This window comes from Mastigoproctus giganteus, chromosome 5 (genome assembly GCF_048544385.1).
Source record: "Mastigoproctus giganteus isolate SK-2022 chromosome 5, ASM4854438v1, whole genome shotgun sequence".
Lineage (NCBI taxonomy): Eukaryota > Metazoa > Arthropoda > Arachnida > Uropygi > Thelyphonidae > Mastigoproctus > Mastigoproctus giganteus.
Window position 1 is genome coordinate 129,624,062 of NC_143579.1, and position 25,298 is coordinate 129,649,359.

Sequence of the window (25,298 nt, forward strand, 5' to 3'; positions counted from 1 at the left end):
TTCAAAAAACCATGCTACAATAATAATAATAAAAAAAATAATAATGTTTTTGAATTCGCATTGAATTTCCTGTTGTTGCAATGAAATTACAACATCGTTTGTTCCATCATGATTGTGGGAATACTCAAAATATCTTTTATCATGGTGCTCGTAACTTCTTTTTCCTATAATACTGGAATCAAAAAGTTAAGAATCCATCTCAGTTGCACACGCCAACATCAAGTCTGATGTTGGCGTGTGCAACTGAGATGGATTCAGTATTCTGTTAAAGGTAAAATACTCTTGCATAACAGACTTTGCCGTGTTGGGTGTCACTTTTTATATTCATTTTACTTCTTTGGAAGTGAACGTGCTCTTTTAAATTAAAGAATTCGCAGTCTGTAATGTATGGAGTACTATTTCAAATTGTACAAAAAATAATAGTTAGGTGTTTGGTTCTTTTAAAAGAGGCTTCTTTGATTACTTCTTCAGTCGGATTTAACTTTTGTTTTGTAATTGTTCAGCTGTTGAGAGCATTCCACGTATTCAGAATGTAATTAAAATTTTTGGAAACATGTAATTTAAAAAATAAACAACGACGTCTTAGACTTCAGCATAATTGAAGCTTTCAGCCAGCCTGCCTACTGACTTGATGGAAAAATTATTGCAAAGAGAGAAAATGTAACCGCGTGAACTGTCAAAGTATACAGTGACAAACTGGCAATTTAATATGCATGGCCCGAAAACGGTGAGAAACTAACTTCATGCGTCAGTAAGGTTTTATATTTTATTTATAATTTAATTAAATAGATAAGTATATAGCGTTAGAAATTATTCCAGGTCGTTACCAAAGAAATAAAATGAAGGAGGTGTCGAGGTTTTTACGGATATTATTATAATATCCATAAGTAAACCGAAGGCAAAAAAAATCGTCCGGATTTTTTATTTTATTTTACAAAATACAACATAAGGCTATTTGTCCTTTTTTTTATATTTTGGTTGCTGGTATAATACTTTACCCATGGCATTTGCTATTACTCTGACACAGATTTATATTTCTTTAGCATTTGAAGAAATTTTAATTAAATTTTAGTGAAGCGAAAATGTCCATGTAAATTTTGGGCTCAGGAATTTGTTATTGGCTTGTAGGTTAAGAACGATATAGTTAAAACTTACTCCACAAGAGGATTTCAAGATTGATCAATACGAAATATTTTAAAATGGTTAATGTAAATGCTCATGGACAAAATCATGGTACGAACCAACGTACAGTTCTCTCATGAGAGATTTTTTATTTTATTTTACTTCCTCTTGGAAGGGAATTTCGTGCTAATCCGTTTCACGCGTGACCACTCAACCATGGAATATTGACCTCAGTGTTCCTACCCATACTTAAATTTGATGGTAGGTCTCAGTTACTTTGGTTTATCTTCTGGTTGAAATTTTGTTATAATTTTGTTTACTAGGTTATTTCTTGTTTGCTTCATTTTTCGATTTGAATTGACACTCCACATAATTTTATACAATTATATTATATAATATTTATGTAACTAATAATTAATGATCAATTAATCAACCTTCAAAATACATAATTAAATACCATTAAGTATAAACAAGAGTTTCTGTAGGATACTTACAAAACACTTCCAGTTTCCAGCCGTCTTCAATTGCACTTCCGGGTATTAAAGGATTATAAGCTCGACATGAAAAATAATTTCCGTTATTTTCTATCGTAGGGGTGAAGGTGATGGTACTCGTCGTGACATCGCCACTTTGTGCCACTTTATGGTGTGGACTTTTAATTTGTTTGTTTCCTTTCCACCACGTGATTTGAGCAGGCGGTCTGGAACCAGTTGCTGTGCATGTGAATTCGTATTCTTGTTGAGCGGATAAAGGCTGTTGTGGAGGGTCTATCCTTACATCTATTGGTTTCACTGGGAAAAAAGAAAAGGGAAATATAATTTATAATACAGATATTTCAAAAAACGCATATAGAAACTTTAATGTATTAATGTACTCAACTTTTGACTATCTCCTCCCCCTCTTTTGTATACCGACAATGAACGAACAGGAAGGGAACAATGGTTGACATTTTTTATAATTTAATTATAAGTTTCCTGTTTTAACTTTAAGAAGCAAATATTATTTCTTATTCAAATATTAAATTTTATAACAGTTTTGTGATCATGTTAATGCAAATTGTTTCGCTCTATAAATAGCTTAAAAAGAAACAACATTTTATGTGTGTGTGTGTGCGCGAGAGAGAGAGAGAAGATGGGTAGAGGCAGTCAGTAAATAAAAAGAATGAAACAGAAAGGAACTACTGCATTTGAGAATTCAAGCGAACTGTATTCTGGGTCCGCAGGTGCAGCTAAAGCGTTTTCTATAAAAAAGGAGAAATCTGTTCACAAAAAAGAAGCTTTTGAAAGAGGCAAAAGAGAATGCGCTATTCAGTCATGCTGCATGTAATAAGTGTCTGAACTCCTGAAATTCTTGCTGGCAAACAAATCTCAACAATTCAAAACTGAGCCAATTTAGACTTTCGAAAGTTGAGGATTTAGAATTAATTGTGAGGTGGTATCTCTAATAAAGTACAAAAAAAGTTGTCGGAAAAGATAAAAAATAGATAAAAGTTGAAAACTATCGTGTTTTTGTAAGTAAAACACTCGTTAAATAAAATAAACAACAAAAAAAAATAAGCTCCTGAAAGTGCTGTATAAATAATAATCTATGCGGCTCTACAGTTCTTGCCTTTAAAGATGTTATTAAGGTTTAGCCAAAGCCCTTGATTATCTTCTCTACTAATATTTTTCAGTTTGAAATGAAATATTAACAAGTTAGTTAATGTATACAGTGCGTAGATTAACTAACTAACTTACATAACTTTGTGTGTTACAAAAGCATTGACAGTGACAAATTATGCAAGCAAGCATATACAGCATCAGCCAAAAAAAAAAGGCGACATCTTCCATTTCACCTATTCATTCCCTCCAATAGTTTATCTAGTTCTTGAATTTGTTTAAGCTATCAACTTCCACAACAACATATGGAAATTTTGTTCCAGTAATCAACCATCTGCTGGCTAAAAGCAAACTTCCACACACCAATTCTGCAACCATCCATCCTCAAGTGGAATTTGTGTCCCCCCTCATGTGTGTGTGTGGTCTGAGCAAAGGTAAGAAAGCAAACATAATTCGTGATTTAAAGAAGACAGATTTAAAAACAATGATTTTATGCGCGAACCGAAAATATTTCGTATATGCTCATCCCCCACATTTTCCATTTATTCCTGCAACCAGCTCATGGCAACAAACATAATATCCAAGTGCTTTAGCAACAAACTATGGTATATAGATATGCATGAAAATAAAATAATAAATAGTAATTGTCTGATTTCAATAAAATTTGGTTAAGGTCGCCAACTTGTTCTAAAGAATGAAATATAAAATTTATTGAAACTGCATCCAGTGAGAATCCAGTTATTAGACGAGGACGAAAAAAAAATAATAATAACTAGTTCCAGATATCTACTGATCTGATTTTAATAAAATTTGGAAAGGATCGATTAATCCTTTTAGAAGGCCCAAATATAAAAATATTTGAGCATTCATACAAATCCGTCCACTAGAAGTCCAGTTGTTAGCTACTGACAGGCGAACATGGTGAAGGAAATGAGTGATTTATGCATGTATGATAACGCTCCTAAAATGGTAATAATCTACAAATTCTTCACATGAAACCGAAAACAATAATAATAATCATTTCCTGCCATCAAAGACTCAGAATCCTACTCAAAGAAAAGCTGACGGAGATAACACAGTAAAAGTCATAAACACCTATGCATACCCAGTGCTAACATACTCATTCGGAATCACAGATTGGACTAACGTCGAATTTGTTATTTATTAGATATTTGCTATTTTGGCAGACATTCCTGTGGCCTCCATAAAGAACACATAGTTAAATAGCTTACAGTTCAATCAAATATCTCTTACAGTTCAATCAAATATCTCTTACAGTTCAATCAAACCTCTAATATGAGACAAGTAGAATGCTGAGCAGGAGTGGTTATAATAATAATTTTATTATATTAAAATTGTATTGTTTGAAGGCCAGAAAGGTTTTACAAAATAAGTAAAAACATTCTCGTGAATACTCACATGAATACACAAACAAATGAAAATAAAATAACGACAGCCTGTTATGGAAAAACATTTCATGTTTTCTTTGACATAAACATTTATTTTTTATCAAAATTTTTAAGGAATTTTTATCAAAATAATTAAGCAGGATTTTTTTATCAAAACAAAAAAAAGTCTTGAATACTCGAGTACATGAAATATAAATTTATCTTGTACTGAAGTGTAACAATTATAAAGTGACAGAATTTGAGTGGTGTCAGCCATTTAGCTTACATACTTCTATTTGATTTCAGTTCAAACTAAATTTACAATAAGCAAGGGAGGGAATACCAAAGTACCACAAAAGGAATATATATTTTTTTTATTTCGATCGGCACTCTGAAACAGATTCCATTATTCGTCATCACATTGTTATTATTATTATCTATTTATTTGAACACAACGTTTAGCTCCTACACAGTCTGAAAGCAAGGAGGGCTTAACACAGGTTACAATGCAGATAAATAGTATTTAAAATTCAATAGTATTAAATTAAATATTAAATAGTATTACAATTTAAAATTCTGGTAAGATGTATTTATAGGACCATGGCAACATATAAGTTTTACAGATTAATCACTATCACCAGGATAATATGAAGATTTATTTACAAGTACAAATTCAGCTACGATTGCATGCAGAATGTTTTTATGGCATTTTCACTTACAGCAATTGATGCTTCATCATGCGTTTAACACTGGTAGTCTGTCAGTGGTATTCTAAGTTTTTATGATGAGCTGGCTCTCACAATTAAGTGGAACCTGCCCCACATTAGAGATAGGTACCGTGCTATTTATCAATGAACTGGTAGGTGTTCCTGTTGCTATTACAGGAAGTGGAAAGTAGGATTCATTTGTTCTGCTTTGAACGTCATCTTGACAGGCAATGATATGGATCGCTGTCGTTCCACGTCATATAGAAAAAGCTTTGGTCCGAGACCAATCTAGATGAGAGTAACTTGTGTGGTATTTATAGATTTTTTTTTCTTCCAGAAACTTGATTTTTCGAGGGAAAAAAATTTAATTTTCGAGATTCACGTATCTATTAATTCATCCAGAAAAATACGCAACCGACAACAGAATAATTAAAACATAATTAAAAACAAAGCAAGACTTTTCTGCTGATCCTTTATGAACTAATGAATGAAATGAAAAGCATTTGGAAGGGAAAAATTGCATCTCTATCTATCTTTATTGCATTCAGTGAATAGTTACAAGGATGCCTAATGAAATACCCATAACAGCGACAATTCTAGACTAGGGAGGATCTATTTTTAAGGTCACAGTGTAATTGGGGATTGCGGAATTTCACGTACCGAATCGTATATCCGCACTGCTCCTTTTCACTAATAGTCAATTTCCGATTCTCTGTTATTCTTCTGGCTTCATAATAATTTTAACTTTTTAAAGTTATGCACATTTTTCTGCATAACTTTTTAGTAGGATAATATAATTTTTTTTCTGGTTGACTGAGTAAAATCTAAATTTACAAAGAAATAAATTTTCACCAAAAAAGTCAGTAAATCTTTGGGACGTAAAATGAAACTTATTCGATCCGAATAAACGCTATAAAGCATGCTGTCAGAATAGATTACCCATGTGGTTTCGGAAATATATTTCTATGATGAAGAATAAACATGCATACAGGATTAGATCGGTTTATTCATCCAACGAACTGCGTATAGAACGAAGGATGGAGAAATCAGACACAACGGTACTTTCGATTGTGTATAAATGTTATGGTGAAAAGGAGACAGTAGAGGTCTCATGTTGCTATCTGAATTAATCTATATGAAAGGTGAGCAAAATAAATAGCTGTCATAATGAATTTAATATGTTTAGGTTAATATCAGCTAATAATAATAATGCAAAAATCCATAAAGTGCAAAGTTTACGTAAGGAGCGGTTATAAATAAATAAAGAAATAAGTTGGATGACAGATGAGATTAACATGTGTCTCTGTTGGTCACTTGGAGCGATTCTAACGACTGAATAATGCTTAACTCTTATAATTTCCTGTACAAAATTTGTTTTCTGCTCTTGAATGCCTTAAAGTCTACCGAAAGTAGAAAACGATGCTGACAATCATCGTTCACTATAGCAAGCATTGCTCTGATCCATCACCATTAAGGATTCTGAAATAACAAACGACACTGTCGACATATCTAATCCTTTACAAAAGCACTAACTGACCTTGTTAAAAGACTTGAAGACCAAACTGCTCAAAGGATTACTTTAAGTTTAGGTATTTTCAGTGCCAGGAATACTACCACTTGAAGCCTAGATCTTCTACTGAAGGCAGTTTTAAAATTCAAGATAGATTTTGCTAATATTTATCAAGATTAGATGAAACACAATGTGGCACTAATGTGTTGTGTAGACACGAGCTTCATTTCGACATTCCTGATACTGTCAGTGCCCACAAATTGTGCAATTTATGTAAAGGAGAAGCCGCCCCACAAAAGCGATCACACAAAGCTGTTACAGTGCAAGGGAAAAATATGCCTCCCTTTTCTAATTCAGACATCTTTTTGCCTGAATCAGGCGTCCCTGGCAGATCCATATTTATAGTAAGATGGAGCTCCACATCATTCCGTTTTAAAAATGTAACTAATCTTCGTAAGTATGCACTGATCAATAATTAGCCCGACTTCTGATATTATTTAGCCTCCAAGAAGGCTCAATTTAAAACCTTGCTATTAGTTATGGGAGTTATTGAGGACCATGCTTATAAAACTTGATTTTCAAATATATTATAAAATATTAAAATGTAAACAGGCTAAAATTAGTGAGAATGTTGAAATGTCCAAGACACTTTTATAACGCTGTTTTTTTTTTCTGGATTAACCGGTTAGAAAATGAAGGTATATGGATTGGAACGAAAACATGAGGTACTTAAACTGGGGTACTTTTATATATATATAAATAAATTAGTCATGAGTAACTACTGTATTTTATGGCCACTGTTTTATATGATTCCAATATTTCGTCGGCACCCACTTATAAAAGAGACCTCTGCACGTGTTCCATCAGATCTACATCCTTCCTAAAATGAGGCCTCCACTCCTGTATGCAGTACTCAACATGTGGCTTAACCATTGTCTTATACAATTGGATAATCACTTTCTTATCCTCCTAGCAAAGCTCCTGTATATCAATGAAAAACACCACGAACTGTCCTGGCAGCCTATCTGCACTGCTCAGAGAACTTCATATCTGACTGCACAATTACCCCCAGTGTCTTTTTCATTTTCCACTACCCTGAGTACAGTATAGGAACCTATTTATAAATCATAAAGGAAATTGCTTCGCCTGAGACCGCCTAACTCAGTCACATAAAATAATAAAAATTCATTTAAATTCTTCATTGGCGAGACACTAATTCGAGCATTCTCCATTCAATGTGGGGAAGAAGGTTAATATATCCACTGTGCTACCGCAAGATGTGATAACAGAAACAAATTCATTTGTGTCATCCTTCCGCCAATTAAATCACTCACTCTTTGCCAAACCAATTAGTTTTCATTTTTAATAACATTGAAGTTTTCATAAATAAAATTATCACATTCACTGAAGATTCTGTTGCTTTCTGTGTATATTTATTAAATAGACTTAGATTTTAATCTAAATGGTAATAAATTCTACACAAAGTACTACAGTTACTGCTATTTATGAAATATATTTTAGTAACTTAAGGGCATTCTTGTGAGAGCAAATCTCTTTCGGGAGTTTGATAATGAATTGGGCGTTGTCCTTGGTCTGTCAAGCTACGAGTATATTTTTGAGTAGCACTATTTGTTGATTAACTTAAGTTTCCCCTTAGTAATGAAATTGCTGAAGCCACACTGAGTTTGAAGAGGTGATGATAACCAACTCTAAACAGTTGGATGGTGAGGTAAATAAATATAAAAATTTAATACGTAATTTTGTTACCTTTCTCGCAACATTAAACTACAAAAGAACATCGAAAATCAGTTACTTTCATATCAGTTTATAAAATAATCAAATAATCTAAACGAAATACTTTGGAAGAATTTATTCTTAGCACCATGATTTATATCTGTTTGTCTTTGCTTCTACCTTCGGTGAGTGATTTTATAGAAAAGCTAAAATATAAGAATATAAAATCTCTTTATTTCTCAGCGCTTCCCTAATGCGTTATAAATATAAATAGAAATATATAATGCATTATATATACGTTCTGGATCCCTTTCTGTTACGACTTTAATGATATCATGAAATGTCGGTCGAGGGTTCTATTTTGTCTTCAAGATTTAATTATGCCTTTACCATTCATTTTTACATAGTGACAGAATGAGGCGTTTTGTTGATTTAGTTTTTAATCCATCCATGTTGTGCTTTATTGGTGACAGAATTATAAACTTGTTTACAAGATTTTATACTTCCGATAGAATTTTTGCTATTATTAAAGGAGAAAGAAGTTTTAAAGACACTAGTGGAGAGCACATTAAAATATGAAAAGAGAAAAATGTGCATATAGAATTTAGAGCACATTTTGAAGATTGAGCATTAGCGAATGCACTATTCGTATATTTTAATGAAAAATGAAGTTAGTGTACATATTAATTGCCATTCCAAAAGTACAGTAACAGAAAAGAAAAGTATAGCGTAAATACGAAAATAAGAATATATACTATCCTTTCAAAGGTATGCAGACACTACCATCGAATAGAGGAAATCAGCAGCATCCAATATGTTTCGGTAAAGCACTTAATGGACCTTCCAAAAATTAATTACTGTCGTTTTGTTAGGATTTCGTTGCATTCTGTAACAGTATTGCAAAAACAAAACAAAAAATTCCGTCTTTCTTATGAAGAAAGTCTTCTGTGCACGTGATTTGCGGAGTGCGAGATACCACATTTGGCCTATCAGCTGCAGAGTCCTGAACTGATCATTAGAATGGGCTAACACGTTGCATCAGGACGCAGCTTGTGCAACCCACTTCGAATGCTGCAATGGCGACTGCAGTGAAGGGAGGATACACTAACAAAATCGAGCTAACTTCTACTGTGAAATGGTCGAAAGCCTTTCACGACAGTTCGGTGATGCTATTCAGTTAAATATGATTGCATTTTATTAATTTCTTTAATAAAAATCAATTTTCTTTAAAGGGCGAACGTTCTTCGAGAGGTAAGTAAGAATAAGGTAAGCAAATTTCTAAGAAAAAGCAGGGAAAACGCAAAAATGATTTTTACATAAGAAATATTGAAAAAAAAAAATTAATTAATTCAACGTTTAAAACTTTACTTGTAAGGGCATGATATGCTTTGGGGTAAGATATGGAAATCATTGTAAATAACCCAACATTTTACAATCATCCAGTATTGAATAGCTCCAGGATTTAATGCTCTGCCTGCCGGTTTCTAGATAACGACACATGAAGACATCTAAATACGCCTAATGTTCTTTCTATACAAATAAGTAATGTAAACAACGCAAAATCTTTAGTAGATAATTTTTAAATGTGTATGTTGCTTTGTAAATTGCAGAACAACCTGCTTTCTGCAAATGACTTGTTGAGTCCAGATGAAACTTGACAAATGTGTTCGACAATGCCGTCCGCTGGTTTAAAAGCTCTGTTCAACCCATATGTGTAGTTTCATAGTTCTGGTGGATGGTTTTGATAAACTACTCAAGTTGTCAGAATTACTAGCCAGCCAGCAACATTTTTTGTTGCTTTTATGTCACGAACAGTCGGTCAGCTCGCAGATGAAATAAATGTCAATGTCAAACAGTGCTCACTATATTCAGAAATCTACAGATTTTGATGCTTTGTTTTGAAATTACGTTGAGTTGTAGTTGTATACCTTAGCAGCAGCACGATGATTACAATCGCTGTCTTTCTGCACCGCATTCGATTCTATTTTATGAACGTTTTTGTACAACTTATTAGAATTAGCCAGACGAGGGATGTACGGTTTTCACAACTGAACTGTTTTTTTTTTTGTTTTTTTTATTATTATTATTATCCACAAAATAGAAAAACTGACTATAGGATGCACTGGTGCCCACAGGTTTACTTGTTTTGTTCCAAAAAAAAAAACCTAAATAACCAAAGGTTGAACATAAAAATCAAACCAACAATGAAAAAAAGCCATACAAAATAAAACTGCTTATGGATTTACTTGAAACCTGTTACGTTCTTGTATATCACTAATCTGTATAATCAATAAACTGGATAATCCAACCGAAATGACAATTCATAAACCAGATAATCCAACCACGGATAATTTCTCTCTTATTAGCTTTGCTGTCATCCATTTAGATATTTTATTAACCTTCTCAGAACTTCTTACAAAAATGACGCAGGAATCTTGCATATTTCAAAAGTTAATTTAATTTCATTTTCCTTATCCAAGACAAAGTACTTCATTATCTTATTATAAAGTGGATATTCCTGTTACGCTATGTCTTATAAATAATTAAACCATATATTTCTCTTTTTAGAGAAGTGTTATTTATTGGGAGTGTAGCTGTTGTTATTGGGTATTAGGCGCATCATTAACTCAGGCCATTTTGCGCCGTATATAATATATGTCCGAAAACTGCGTGGTTCTGTGGTCCATTTGCTGTTTGCTGAACAAAAAACCAGATTTTTCAGTCGGTAGGAAAAACAGCGCCTGAGACCGGTTAACTCAGCCATTGTGAAAAAGACCCATAATAATTCCTCAGGTCGTTGATGTGACTTGAACTCAGGTCTTTTCCACCCAGCGTAGAGAGGACGGTGATTATACCAATTATACCAACTACCCACGAGGGCTGTAGGCTAACATATGGTAAGTAATGGTAGTAGCCTTAGGATTTGAGAGTCCAATAGTCCAATATCTTTCAGAAGACTCAGTGGCTTTTTTTCTGCCTGTTCTATAAAATTGGGACGCAAGCCCTATTGCAGCTGGTGTGCAGAATTTACAGGCATGCTTAAAAAATTTTTTAGCTTAATCGGGAAAGCAATACAATAACAGGAATTCTAAATCGGGACTTAACAATTTCTTTAAGAATAACGAGCCCTTGCAGTTAGCACAATGGTTAATCCCACCTTGTGTTAAAAGCCTAAGTTCGAATTAGCTTAATAACTCAAGGAATTTTAATTGGCTTTTTCTCGAAGTGCTTGAATTAATCAGTCTGAGGAGAGAGTTCTATGGTGTTGGAACAAAAACCCCGAACCTCTGGTTTTTGTTACAGCAAACCAATCGAAGAATGCGCATAACTGAAAACCAATATACTGACACCTCATAGCCTTAGTTACGTTGAGTCTTAACACACACACATGCATAACGAACTCAGCCATAATTCCTCGCCTAAAAGAGAGCACTAAAGTTCTCTCTTTTAACGGTCCTCTCTCATAAATCACAAATATCAACTCCAGATTACAAATCTCATTTCACTCCACATGATCATGGATATTGTTATTATTTGGCAACCGTAGGTATACCACTTCCTTCTTCTAAATGAGCTAGAATTTCAACTACAAGCAAAAATAATCCGCTTTTTATATTTTTCATTCATTTCATTTCATTCATTCATTCTACTTTCTTCTGTGAAAATTTCTGGAAAATTATATTCTACAGAAACTGAATTCCAATCTCTCAGATTTATTTTGATTAGTCCACCATCCACGGTATGTACTATTACGCTATTAATATTTAAACAACCTTTTTCGTTTGGCATCACCATAAATATGTCAAAGAAGATTAATATTATGATCATTAGCATCAGTTTCCATGAAATCAACAGTTGGTATTTTTATAGCAACCTTTCCCAGCCTACACTGCAATCTTTGCATAATGCATGATGGACAGTAGAAGACGGAGGAGTGGCATTTGAGAATTTATGATAAGTAAATTAGACCCAATGAGCTCTAAATGTTTTCTGCACAAGTGGTCCTCACCGAACGGCTAAATTCAAGTGAAAGCCGCAAACCAGTTTACGCTGTTTCCTTTAATATTATCAATGTTCTTCTTATCACGTATTCTCGTCTACAAGATTTGACAGTGCGCAAGGCCGATTTGTATGCTGAAAAGCCACTGAATTTATGCAGGGATCGCAGTTAAGGGATGTTCAGTCGTCATACAGATAGATTTTAATGCTTATTTATACTTTTATTTAATAACCGAAATTTTTCGAATGCTTTTTGAATTCACTTTCTCAGAAAAGTCATATATTCACCAAATGAAATAATTTCGATAAAGAGAACTTTACAAACCAAACTTAATATCGTGACTGACAACAATCATAATTGACTCCTATGAACAGAAAGCGTCTCATGACCGTAAAATTGTCATAAAATTCCCTGCTGGGTGAAAAACGGAATTGGTTTAAAAGGCAGAAGAAATACAACTTTCAGATTATTCGCACATTTCAGTGATTATAATTCGAATGAATGCTTATATACTGCCAGAGCAGAAAAAGGGTTTATCAAAAACTCTCTGTAATGTCAAGGAGTTCTGGCAACTATCAATTTGCATTTCTTCTTCCCCACCACTACTGCATAGAATACGTGAACGACTTCAAACGAGAAATATCAGCATTGTGTAGGTTTGCTTAGCTGTGTGATGCCTGCTTTGATCGACTTATCACGCAGCGAATTCTGATAAGGGCATTGTCAAAATCTCGTTTGAACGTAACAGGCATCTGGGACTGCAAGCACAGCTGGTAAGGTTAATGGCTTAATCCAATTTTATTTTCTTAGTTAGTGAATAAAGAGGAGACCAACACACAGGGTATGGACGGGGGAGGGTGATTACCTGAGAGTCTTATCAGCGTACCATAAAAAACAAGCTCTAACTCTGCTCTTTTACCTTCTTAACTCGACCAAAGAAGATCATGGATTAAATCCACCTTCAGCACAGATACTTATTTACTATCCTTATTCCAAAAGAAGGCTACGCCACTACAAAATTACAAACCTGAAATCTTATTTTGAAATTTTGTCCTTCAAAAAGCAATTTTTAATTTAAATTTATAAAAGGACTTTTTCTGGATGCTCATTCTTGAAATGCTGATTACTGCATCATGCAAAATAAAATTGAACATCTATATTAATAATTAACTGCATTTCATCATTGAAGTCAGACTGAAAGCACCATTTCAGATTGGAACTGAGTACAGCGAAAATTCTGTGAAACAAACAAACAAAAAAAAGGGTAGGAATTTAATCATCATAGCGATACATTCAATTTAAATGTAATTACACATTGTAATGACCAAAGAAGGTTGAAGCAGAGATGACAGGAAAAATGGTCTACAGTTCTAAAAGGTGTAACCTTTCCTTTATTTGTCAAGATCATGCTGTTGTTGATGCGCATAGTTAATAATGAAGAATTCAGCAATACAGAAGTAATCATCGTTCAAAAAAAAAAAAAATACCAACTCTTTTCTAAGTTTATTTGCAGCCGTTCGAAGTTGTTTACCAATGGGCTTTGCTAGGTCTCCGATGCCTACAGACGTTCATCACTCATTTTATCTGTTTTCTGACGAAACTGTACACACAGGTATCAATAATTTATTACTCTCCAGTTTAGCTAATGAATATACACTTAGGGGAATTGGGATATACTAATTTACAGAGATGGTGCATTATAATTTCATTGGTCTTTGCACTTTTCACTACAGTTACTTAAAACCCTAAATAAAACTTATCTCCCAAATGTAGACCAACGACAATTAGATAAATCCCAATTCCAAATGCTTATTTATATTTTCTTAGAAACGGAATGCAATGGGTATGTACAAAAGGTAACAAGAGGAACTGGAGGAAGTGTTAGTTTCTTCCGATAAGAGAACTTTCGTTTTTCGCTTTTAGTAATAAGAAGGACACTGAAAACTCTTAAACATCGGCTTAAAATAGTATGAATTACAAGTAGCGAAACTAAGCGATAAAAATAAATAAATTAAAATACAAGGAAAGCTAATTGTGTAAAATAATGAATACATTTCCTTTACATTTCACAAGAATGTTCTAAAAATATTGATACTCATCCCTGTTTGTTATTAAATTTTTAATGAATCTATACAAAGCTGCACTCACCTGTATGAGGTAAATTAAACGACTGTGCGCAGTAAACATTAATTTCAAAGTTGAGAGGGACAATTAATTAATTATTTGAAGCTAATTGCCTTTTCCTATCGTCTAGAAATAAGGTATGCATAAGTGACCAGTAATAAAATTATTAGTAAATTGATTTACTAATTTACTATTAATTCGTACTGGTTTCCAAACCCAAGCCGTTACTAGGCATTTCTGCAAACAGGGCAAAGTACCAAATATGCACTCCTTTCTAAATTAGCATTAGTAAATGCAGATGATGCAAGAAAACAAGCTTATACAGCATCAGCCAAAAAAAAAAAAAAAAACCCTTCTCATTACACCCATCCATCCACTCGCTCCAAATGTTTGTCTAGTTCTGCCTTAAATCTATTTATGCTATCAATTTCTTCTTCAAAGACACATGGAAGTTGTTCCAGAAATCAACCACCCACTAGCTAAAGGCAAACTTCCGAACATCTATCCTACAACTGTCTTTCCTCAATTTGAATTTATGCTCTCTCAGGCGATTATTCTGAGCAAGAGGAAGAATCCCATCAGCATTGATCTTGCTCAAACCATTCAAGGCCTTATACACCTCAATTAGATCACCTCGCATGTGCCTAGTCTCCAGATACTGTATTTTGCAAAACTTAAGTCTTTCTTCGTAAGAGCAACCCTTTTTTCCATTCACTGATCTTGCTGCCCTTCTCTGTACTCGTTCGAACAGCTCTACATCCTTCTTAAAATGAGGCCTCCAGACCTGTATACAGTACTCAAGGTGTGGCCTGACCATTGCCTTATAGAAGGGGATAATCACCTCCTTATTGAATACATCTGCCTATATTTTATACAGATTATTAAGACGCTTTGTTGCACCTAAGACAAGTACACCATCTGCTCCACGCTTGTGGCAGCGTTTGGTTCGATTTATAGTACTAATATAGTACAGTATCGTTCGATTTATATTTATATAGTACTAATTTATAGATTTATATAGTATTTAGTATTTATTTATTTAGATTTATATAGTACTGATATAGTACAGTATCGTTCGATTTAAAGCACCGAAAAATATTCTTCGATTTCGATAGTTTTCTAGAGAAGGTCATATATCTCTATTAAGGACTATCCTGATTTCTAACTTCTCTTCGCATAAGCACATCGCAAACACTGCTACCTCTGCATCAAAAAAAAAAAAAAAAAAAAAAAAAAATATATATATATATATATATATATATATATATACACACACACACATATATATTTTCCTTTGCTCTTGGTGTTCGTCTTCTTCTTAACAACTACTTATTCCGGACAAAATTCAGATCAGCCTTACAGCTGAATACTGTTCCCATATCCGAGATGGTTCGCCAAAATTTCTCTGTAGCTTCTAGACTCCATTCAGAAGAGGGCAGGCATGTTAATTGTTTTTGCTGTTGTAGTAGGATTTTAGGAACATCAGCGGCTAAGGCCATATTGCTCCTTTTTGTGTTTGATGGACGAAAAACCCGAGTTTCGGGAAGGAAAAACCATGCTACCCTCGCCTAAGACCGACTAACTCAACCAAGTTGTGAAAAAGACCCATAAAAATTCCTTCCGTTATCGACGGGCCTTAAACTCAGGCCTTTCCCAACCAGTCTGGGGACGACCGCGATCCTACCAAATGTGCTACCCACAAGGGCATCAGATTAATTTATGACCCGTCTCTTACAAAGTTTCTCCACTTTTTGTCTACACTTTTTGCCTCACCATGACCAACAACTGGCAGGACACCAATAATATTTTAAATGCCAATTTCAAACCTGCAGAAGGAGACAACACCCATGAACAACAGAGAGATATGTCAGGCCAACAATGGGGCAGTCCCCTGCAGGTGGAGGATCCCTTTACTCACCTAGAACTCCAAACTGCCATAAATAAAATCAGAAACAAAAAATCTCCGGACTCAACATGCTTGAGCCAGAACTGATAAAGAAGGTGGCCGAATTTAAACCGGACTTGCTCTTGGAACTGTATAACGACTGTCTCCACTCTGTCACGTTCCCCTCAGATTGGAAAGTTGCTAGCCTAAAACTAACCCTCAAAAATCCGACCAAACAGCCACACATACCGGAATCCTACCAACCAATTGCTCACCTCTCTGTGCTCAGTAAAGTGCTAGAACAACTGCTCAAACAGAGAATCGAAATACACTACTCTACAGCAAATCTACCGACAAACGGGCAATACGGCTTCAATTCAGGAAAATCCACCCTGGACCCACTGAAGCACATGCTGAACACGGCAGGAAACTATACACAGAAATATCTACTCCTCATCTATAGATTTTGCTGGGAGCGTTCGATGCCTTTTGATGGCCTTGCGTCCTCGCAAGACTCAGGGCTGCTCATCTGCCGATAAATACCTACAGCTGCATAAAAAGCTACCTGAGCAGAAGAAGGGTCTTGGTTCAGGCACCCTATGCAAGGCCGAGCGCCAAGTACACCGCTGATGCCCGTAGGGCTCTGTATTGGGCCCCTCCCCGTGGAACTATGTCTTGGACGAGTTTCTTCATCTTGACCTAAGGGATGTACAAGCACTGGCGTATACCGATGACCTTTCCCTGGTTCTACCCGCAGACTCAAGAGCCCAAATGGAAATTCGTGCAAACACAGCGCTAACCAAACTCCAAGAATGGACGGAAAGGCACCGTTCCACTATTTCGCCCACCAAAACTCAATCCATTCTACTGAAGGGTTACCTAACCCCAACCAGACCACCACAGATTAGAATCCATAACAGAACTATCAAGCTAGTTACTGAACTGAAATACTTGGGAGTTATCCTGGATCGCAACCGGTTGTTCACTCTACACCTTAAGTACGTACAGAATAAGATTAAAAATTATGCAGCCATGCTCACCAGAGTTACATGCCGACATTGGGGCTGAAAAGGCGCACCTTGGCGATCCTCTATAAAGCAGCAATCATCTCGGCAATCACATATGCCTCTAGCGCATGGTACCACAAGGCCTCCACCGTGATAAATCGCCAGCGGCCGCTTCGATATTATTCATAGACCCATCTTATTGACCCTCACCCGAGCATGCAAAACAGTGTTGACCCACGCACTGCAATTGATAACAGGATCTCTCCCTCTCGACCTCGTGATGACCCGCACAGGCATTCTGCAGGAGCTTGGAGGGGGAAAGGTTACAACATACCTGGACTACACAACAGATCCGACAATTAATCGGAAAGCCGAGAAGAACAAGCTTCAGATCTACCTGCGATCAATCTGGCAACAGCGCTAGACAAACTCTGACAAGGGAGAAGTCACGCGAAAGTTCCTTCCAAATGTGGAGCAAAATTCCCGACATGGTTTTAACCATAACTGCATGTCACCTACCTCCTTACAGGACACGGAGCGATCCGTCATAAGCTTCATCTCCTTGGAATCACAAACAACCCTGCCTCTCTCTGTGGCTCCTCTGCGACCTGGGACCATCAGATGCACGAGTGTGAACTGTATGACGACCTACGTGTCCAGGTGATCATGCAAGTGCGTTGTAATCCTAAAGACCAGGAGCACCACCTACTGGAGGACGGGACAACCTACAAAGCCTTAACTGAATTTGCCCAGAGCCTATACTCTAGACGATTTATCCTTCCATTTCTTTCAAACCAAGAACAACAAGGACAAATGTAGTACTCCATGCACCCCGAACCTGAAAGCTCCATAATCAAGAGGAAACTTATAATTCCATCAATACCAGACTACTAGGTTTGGACCAAAAAATATCCCAACTCATATAGTATAGTATAACCTCTCAATTCTGCCTCAGTGGATAACGCTGGACATCATGGCGGAACTGGAACTCACTTCAACCACACTCAATTCCTTTCCACTGCGAATTGACTCACGGACGGGACATGGCATCCAAGTGCAACCTCCCAACAAAAGACCAAGCATAGCCTCCATGCATATAATATACGACTTGGACTTGCATCCTGTATGACAGATCCATTCGCCCAAATATCAACGGAATTCGCCCCAATGGCGAATAAATCCTATCAACAAATGACTTTGCATTGACTGCACTGTATGGACCTGGACTCATTGATCCTACATTTCCAGCATCAAATGGACCTCGACTTGGTTCTTGAATACTCATTCCCTACCTCCAGACGGAGTGTACACAAAAAGCCACGAGCGTCCCTCTACACAATATCCTATGGACGCCAAAATCTGATTTAACTGGACGGGACCGGTCTCCAATGAGCGACCTCCAAATAGGCGGCCAAACTTGGCTCACATGGACATCAGAGAACCGGACTTAAATCTCGGAAGAGAATCAATCCTACTGGTCTATACCAAACGCCACATGGACAAATCTCAGTCTGTGCACACAACGCCCTATTGGCGACCTGAGCCAGTTCCATTGCCTGGCTCACCTTTCCCACCCCTCCCTGGCGGGTGGGGGAGATGACTGTACCGCTTCTCCCCCCGCCACCCCATTCTTACTCTCTGGTGGGGCATGCCCACTGTAAACTGGAGCTCTCTTCCCTATGGGCTCCATGTCTCTGCTTTCCTCCCCACTCTACCTGCAGGCAAGTGAATGTCCCACCCAATCTAAATTAAACTATCTAAAATCACCTTCGCCCACTACTTTTGGCCTCCCATTCCTAGCGCCTCCTCGCCACGCGAGCGTATAAATTTATTATTATGTTTTTTTTATTAGGTCCTAGCCACTTAAATCTCAGGAAATTAGATGGCAGGACCTTCAAGAGTACAATTAACACTACTGGGTTTTCTGGTCTACCTTCACTGGGCGAAAGTGGGGCAACTTTGGGCCTCAGTAGGGGTCCAGCGGCTAAACGACCAGATGAACAACGGTACACAGCACACATGATACCACACACCTCTTGACACCACACATGTACAATATCAACACACTTAAATCTCTCGCATTTCCAGTAAACTGGCACACCCATCACAATTCCAGCAACGCGGAGATGGGGGAAACCCCTGGTGCCGCTTGACATCAAACATACTTTACATCTCATAGACCTTCTGTTTCTACTGCGATCCTTTTCTATTGCTTTAGATACTTTGATTGGCACCGCTCTTCTGAACTGGCATTTGTAATTCTCCCTGTCTCTTCAAAACCAGTCCGAACATATGTTGTCTGCAACACGTGTTCAGACTGGTCCATCCATTGATTGTCCAATTCCAAACTCACAGAACCAATTTTTCTTCTTCCTCATTTATCCGTTCAACTTCTTTTCCCCCCCCCAGAACAACCATCCTTTATTCCAACTGTGCTACGCACCCTCGTGGCTATCAAAGTTTGTATAATAACTGTCCTGCTTTACAGTATGTGGAAAAGACCTAAGTTTGAATCCCGTCAATGACCCCAGCAATTTTTATTGGTACTTTTCACAAAGTGGCTAAGTTAGTTGGTCTCAAGCGAGGGTAGAATGATCTCTTTTTCCCGGAAACCAGAGTTTACGTCCAGAAAACAGCAAATAGACCACAGGAGAAAACACAGTTTTCAGACATATTATATACGGCATAATACTGCCTACGTTGCTGATATGCCTAAACTCTAGAACAACCATCCAGCCTTCACATGTATTTGCTGAAAATTACATCAAGACCAAGTCAACCTTCAACGCATTCATGGTACCAAGTACTATAGGCTTTAATATAATACCTTTCTGTTTGCGATTTACATTAAAAAATAAAAAATAAAAATTTGGCTTGGTGTTCCACATTTTAAGATTGTACGCAGTTCGGATGCGTAAGTGTTGCACTAGCATTCAATTACCAAAATCTTATAAAAAATATGTAGTAGTTTAACCATATTCAATGACTTAATATTAATCAGGTTAACAAATGATTATATATTATTCTTTTATACACTCACTGGAGAAAAAATTAGAAACCTTTACTGAATATCTAGTAGAGCCGTCTTTTTCTCGAATTACCGTCGTGGCATGGATTCCACAAGGTGTGCGAGTCTAGATCCAGATTTCTCCATTCTTCCATGAGGATATTTATCAGCTGCTGTATTGTTGTCGGTAGAGAACTACGAATGCGATATGCACTTTCCAACATATCCCAGATATTCTCAATTGGATTTGGATATGGACGGTAGGGTAAATACTGGAAAGTTTGAGAATGTTCCTCGAAGCAATCAGATGCAATTTTTATACTATGGATAGTTGCGTTGTCTTCTTGAAAGGATACGTCGTAATCCTGGTAAAAATGAAGCACTGCAGGGTGAGTATGAGTGGATTAGTTTCTCACAGAACATATCCCATATCATGATACAACTTACAGCCTCTTAAGCAGTGCTCACTAGACAGTCTGGCTACATGGCCTCATAAGTTTCATGCCACATTTTGACCCAACCCTTTGTGTAAAAGCGTAAATCATGGCCCATCGGGCCACTTCTTTTTCCACTGTTCCACAGTTGAGTTTTTGATCTGTGGTACCACTCCACTTGAATCTTCCATTTTTTTCAGAAAGTTGTGGCTTTCTACACACGACTACCAAATTCCAAATTCTTCAATTCCTACTTAGCAGTTCCGGTGGAAATGGATCTTTCTTTGCCTAAATTGAATTTTCCATTTACTTTCTGCAAACCGGATATTCTGTTCTCATGCACAATTCGATTTAAATTTATTTGGTCTTTTTCTTTGAGTACAATTTTAAGATTAAAAAAATGTTTTTCTTCCTTCTTTTAAAATTGCATTCTACAATTTCTCAAATGGCTCCTTCTAAACGTGCTTCAAACACCTTTCTGAAATTAGGAAAGAGTAGTTGTCTTTCCCATGACCAGATCGACTAAGAAGCCACAGGAAAGTCTACAGTATTTATCTGATAAAAAAGAAATGTGTTTATTCGTGTGATAGCTTATATTTGAATATCTTACATTTAATCACCTGTTGACACCAACTGGAAAATGTTTCTAATTTTTTGACTAGTGATTGTATATCAGTGCTCTCCCGGGAAGTATATGGAAAATAAATTGATTGAAATGTCATTTTTATTCATAATTCTTTCACATCCATTACGCATTAAGAATTTTCTTTTAATATGATTGGATGGTAGAATCCATCCAATCATATTAAGTTGAATTTTAGGTAAAGTGGAAAAAAACAGAGGACGAATTGGAAATGCACCCAACACAGCACTCCGTTCCCCTTTGCTCTTATTTTATTTTTTAAAAAAATCGCCATTATATCAGTAATAAATTTGCAATGAAAATACGCTTTCTCCAAAGGTCTATTTGTATTCCAATTCAAGTTTGAGATCGAATTTATTTATTACCAATACATAGATAAGGCAACGCCAAAATTCATTTTATGCAGCCTTAAAAAAAACGATAAATCGAAGCGGCACATAGGAAAAAGTCAAAACATTTATATCCTTAATTAAAAATACAGAAGGATGCGGAGTATTTCAATTTAAATAATTAATTAATTAAAAGAATTAATTGAAATAATTCAGTTGGCAATTAATTGAAATAATTCATTTGGCAATTGATTTAAATACTTCAGTAGACAACTAAAGTAGCAATTAATCAAATGCCTATAAAATTGTAATTGTTAAGCGTAAGGAGAATAAATATCCAAACCTTAAAAAAAGCGAATTCTTCACCGGAAGTAAATCTAAAACTTACGTATATGAAGCCATTAGGTTTATGAATTTTTAATGATAAAACAGCGATGATATTAGAAATAGAATTTACTTCCGAACGTAAAATTTGTGGAACTTAATAAGTATTGGCCAAATTATCTATGATATGATGTACAATTATAATAAACTTCCAGAAATTGTGTTATCATCCAGTATGTGCGAAATGTATCTATCAGACTTGTGGGGGGTGGGGAGGCACTCGTACACATGGTTTAACCAAATTTTGTTCTTGTATCATGTATATGGATGCAACTTCGTTTAGAAAAATGAAATATATTTTCCTGTATTTATAGTTCAATAATTACAGTACACATACACCAGAAAGTTTGACTGTTAGTACAATGTTAACTCAACGTTTTAAACACAATGATAAAAAAATAATAATAATGATCACGAATGCGCCTACCTCTACTCCTTCAGTTAACAAGCATTTCATTGGCATAATATCCAGAGGTATGAAAACCTGTGCTTATTCATGGACTCAACCAATCGGCTGCAATGCAAGTTTGGACATGTCTGGCAGCATCAGCTGACATGGTTTTCTTCGTGTAGCTGGAATGTGTACACAGTGATTGAGTCCGTGCTCCAGCAATGCCTGGATCTGAAGCATTTAAGCACAGGTTTCGTTCAACCTTATAATTTGACGGTAGGTGTCAGTTGTTGCGTTACACAATATATCATGTCCAGTTAAGCGAGAGAGAGATTAGGTACCTCGAGTGAAGCAGTAACGTTTGAGATGCAGCCCAGTTGTTTACATAGCAGCTTCCTCTGGCCATTTACTTAACACTTCAACCTGCGCTTTGTCATCAGGCATGTTGTTGTTTAAATCCAAGCAATCCAACACGAAAGAACCAAAATTAATAACAAAAACATAAACTTTACAAGGGTAATTTATGCAGAAAATAAGCTATAGAGACAGAAATACAGTAACTGACCGTCCGTTAAACGTAAAAGCAGAAGGGGGGGGGGGAACAGAATCATCGCTGGCAATAAAATGACAAGGTCTCTCGTTAAGGACAAAACTACCTGAATTCAATTTACAGAACTTTTTTCCCTAACCAAACTACTCACCACCCCATTACCAACAATGTAAATCCTATCCTCATCTACCAGATTCTGAAAGTGGTGGACATTTCGATTTTATGCTTCTCTCCGTTAACATATCCTAATGGATCTATCTCTGCAGCTTCTTTTCAACATACATTCTCCTTCTTGCTTATACACAAAAAAAAGCATTCTCTTTGCAAGCTCATCGCAGGATTTGCCTCAATTTCTCTGGTCAATCATCTCTTTATTCTTACCAATCATCTCGCACCGAAGCTTAGTTTGTTCTAAACTATACCCAAGTTTTAAGCTATGCCACAGAAAAAGGGACTCTTTTCAAGTTGGGATAGAAGACGATATAACGTAATTTTTATTGTACAGAAGGTTGTCTCTTTGATTTTGTAAATAGGTTTCAATTTTTTGCCCTTTAACTTCAGTTAACATATTGGGCCATAATTAATTAGCTAAACATAGATCTGAACAGAAGAAAATTGTACCTGCATTTGTAAGGTCATGGATTCTTCGAAAGCCGATAAGCTTTTTTCATGTTAAGCTTTTTTTCCCCCTTGTTTTTTTGGAAGTGAAGAAATATCAGTTTCTGAATCAATGTTTGCATCGATGATCACGCTTTAGTTATTAGACTGTTCATCGCCACTGTGGGAAAAAAATTATAAATGAACCGGAAGATTAATTAACGCACGAATAAACTGATAAGGCATGCATATTTAATTCAAAATCTTAATATGGGACTTTTTTGTCGTTCAGTGACAACGTAATAGGCTCAAAGTCCTCTCTCAACGAAATACTTGTCTCATTTCATTAATGCGAAAAATTACACGTTTAATGAAATGAAGCTTTCACTGACGTGTAAACCAAATGCTTTTTCAAACTTATTCCCTAGTGCAATAAAACGACATCTATTTATTTTACATGTCAATTGGTTCGATCATAATTATCCGACTGAAATTTATCGCTCCTTCAGCAAGATATCGACAAAAAATGTCAATGCAATTCATTACCACGTAAAGCAGGTCAAAACTCTTAGAATATCGATGGTGACTGGAAAGGCTCAGACATTTTTAAAACGTTCTTCAGGTTGGTAGCATATCCAAGTTGGTATCACTTCCTGGAGCAAGAGGCCATTGCATCCGTAGCTGTATATTAACTTTCGTAATGAAAGAAGTGTATACAGTAACTCGTCGATGGACACCATATTGATTCAACGTCACGAACAATACACGCATTGAAAACTACTCTTGGACTTCCCACAGATGTCTAGATGATTCTTTGACAGTTTCAGACTTGGTGTTCTCAAAAAATAGCAGGACTTTGAAGATCTAAACCGCAATAGTTGAATTCTGATATTGTCAAGATTGAAAATCTACGAAATCCATAATTTGATAAGCCTTGCCCTATGGTTAACTAGCCTGTCTGTCCGCATTCAAGTTCACTGTGTGCTTTTTAGCATTGCATCCTATTCTAAATGACACCACTGCCTTCTGCAGCTTCGTTAAACTCCATGTGCTGTTGCAATGCCCTCTACAAGATAGGCATAACCAATCATTTGCTCAAATTGCGATTCTTGTATATTCTAGTTTGTACATACTCTCTGATCACTTGTAGACAAGAGCATTCTGGAACCTTTTTTCCCATTTAATTAAGGGGTTTCTGAAACTAATACGAAATAGAATGTTATAAAGTTAATGTAATTACTCAACTGGAATATATTAGGGATTATCTCTTTACTAATAACACAACGTTTTTGGATTACTCGAATTTTGTGTTTTCGGTTAAGTGAAACATTGGAATTCATTCAGTAACATCTAGAAACATCAATTTCATAAAAAGTAAAAAAGCTGAATTTCTTACAGTTAAGATCGAGGGTGACTGCACTGGACGCTGGCACTGTAATGTTGTTATTTGAAGCTTGGCAGGTGAGAACGGCTAACAGATCATGTCGTCGAAGTTCAGCAATCTTTAGCTCATTTCGTACTAAATTGTCCCCAGGCACAAAGGAATAGGTGTCGTCAAGTAGGGAATACTCTCGCCACCAAGTTACAGCCGGTCGAGGTTTACCTATAAAGCAAATAAGAAGAAAGCTTAATCGTGCAATCGCCAAAACTATAAGAAAGAAGTGTTCATCAAATACAAAATATGTGGTGGATAAAAACAAATTTATATACAGATATCAATTGATTGAGAGAATTATTCCTTCCAGCGAGATTTACTCCAAAGTGACAAAAGAGAACCTTGATTGTTTCCACAAACAGATTCAGACATGGTCGATGAACACGAACAATGGAAAACAAAACCATTGGTCCCAGACTCTGCAATCGAGCGAAACACAATGTACACCACACC

The 25,298-nt window shown here is 36.1% G+C and overlaps 1 protein-coding gene across 1 annotated transcript in view; it reads right to left on the reverse strand.

The window, feature by feature from the left end:
- Positions 1-25,298, reverse strand: part of LOC150085702 (protein turtle-like) — a 619,203-nt gene that overhangs the window by 124,726 nt on the left and 469,179 nt on the right. Inside the window, exons 4-5 of the mRNA XM_090374652.1 lie at positions 24,807-25,013; positions 1,617-1,913 (exon numbers count right to left, since the gene is read on the reverse strand). Of these exons, the coding sequence (XP_090230778.1) occupies positions 1,617-1,913; positions 24,807-25,013 (504 nt within the window). The remainder of the gene's footprint in view (positions 1-1,616; positions 1,914-24,806; positions 25,014-25,298) is intronic.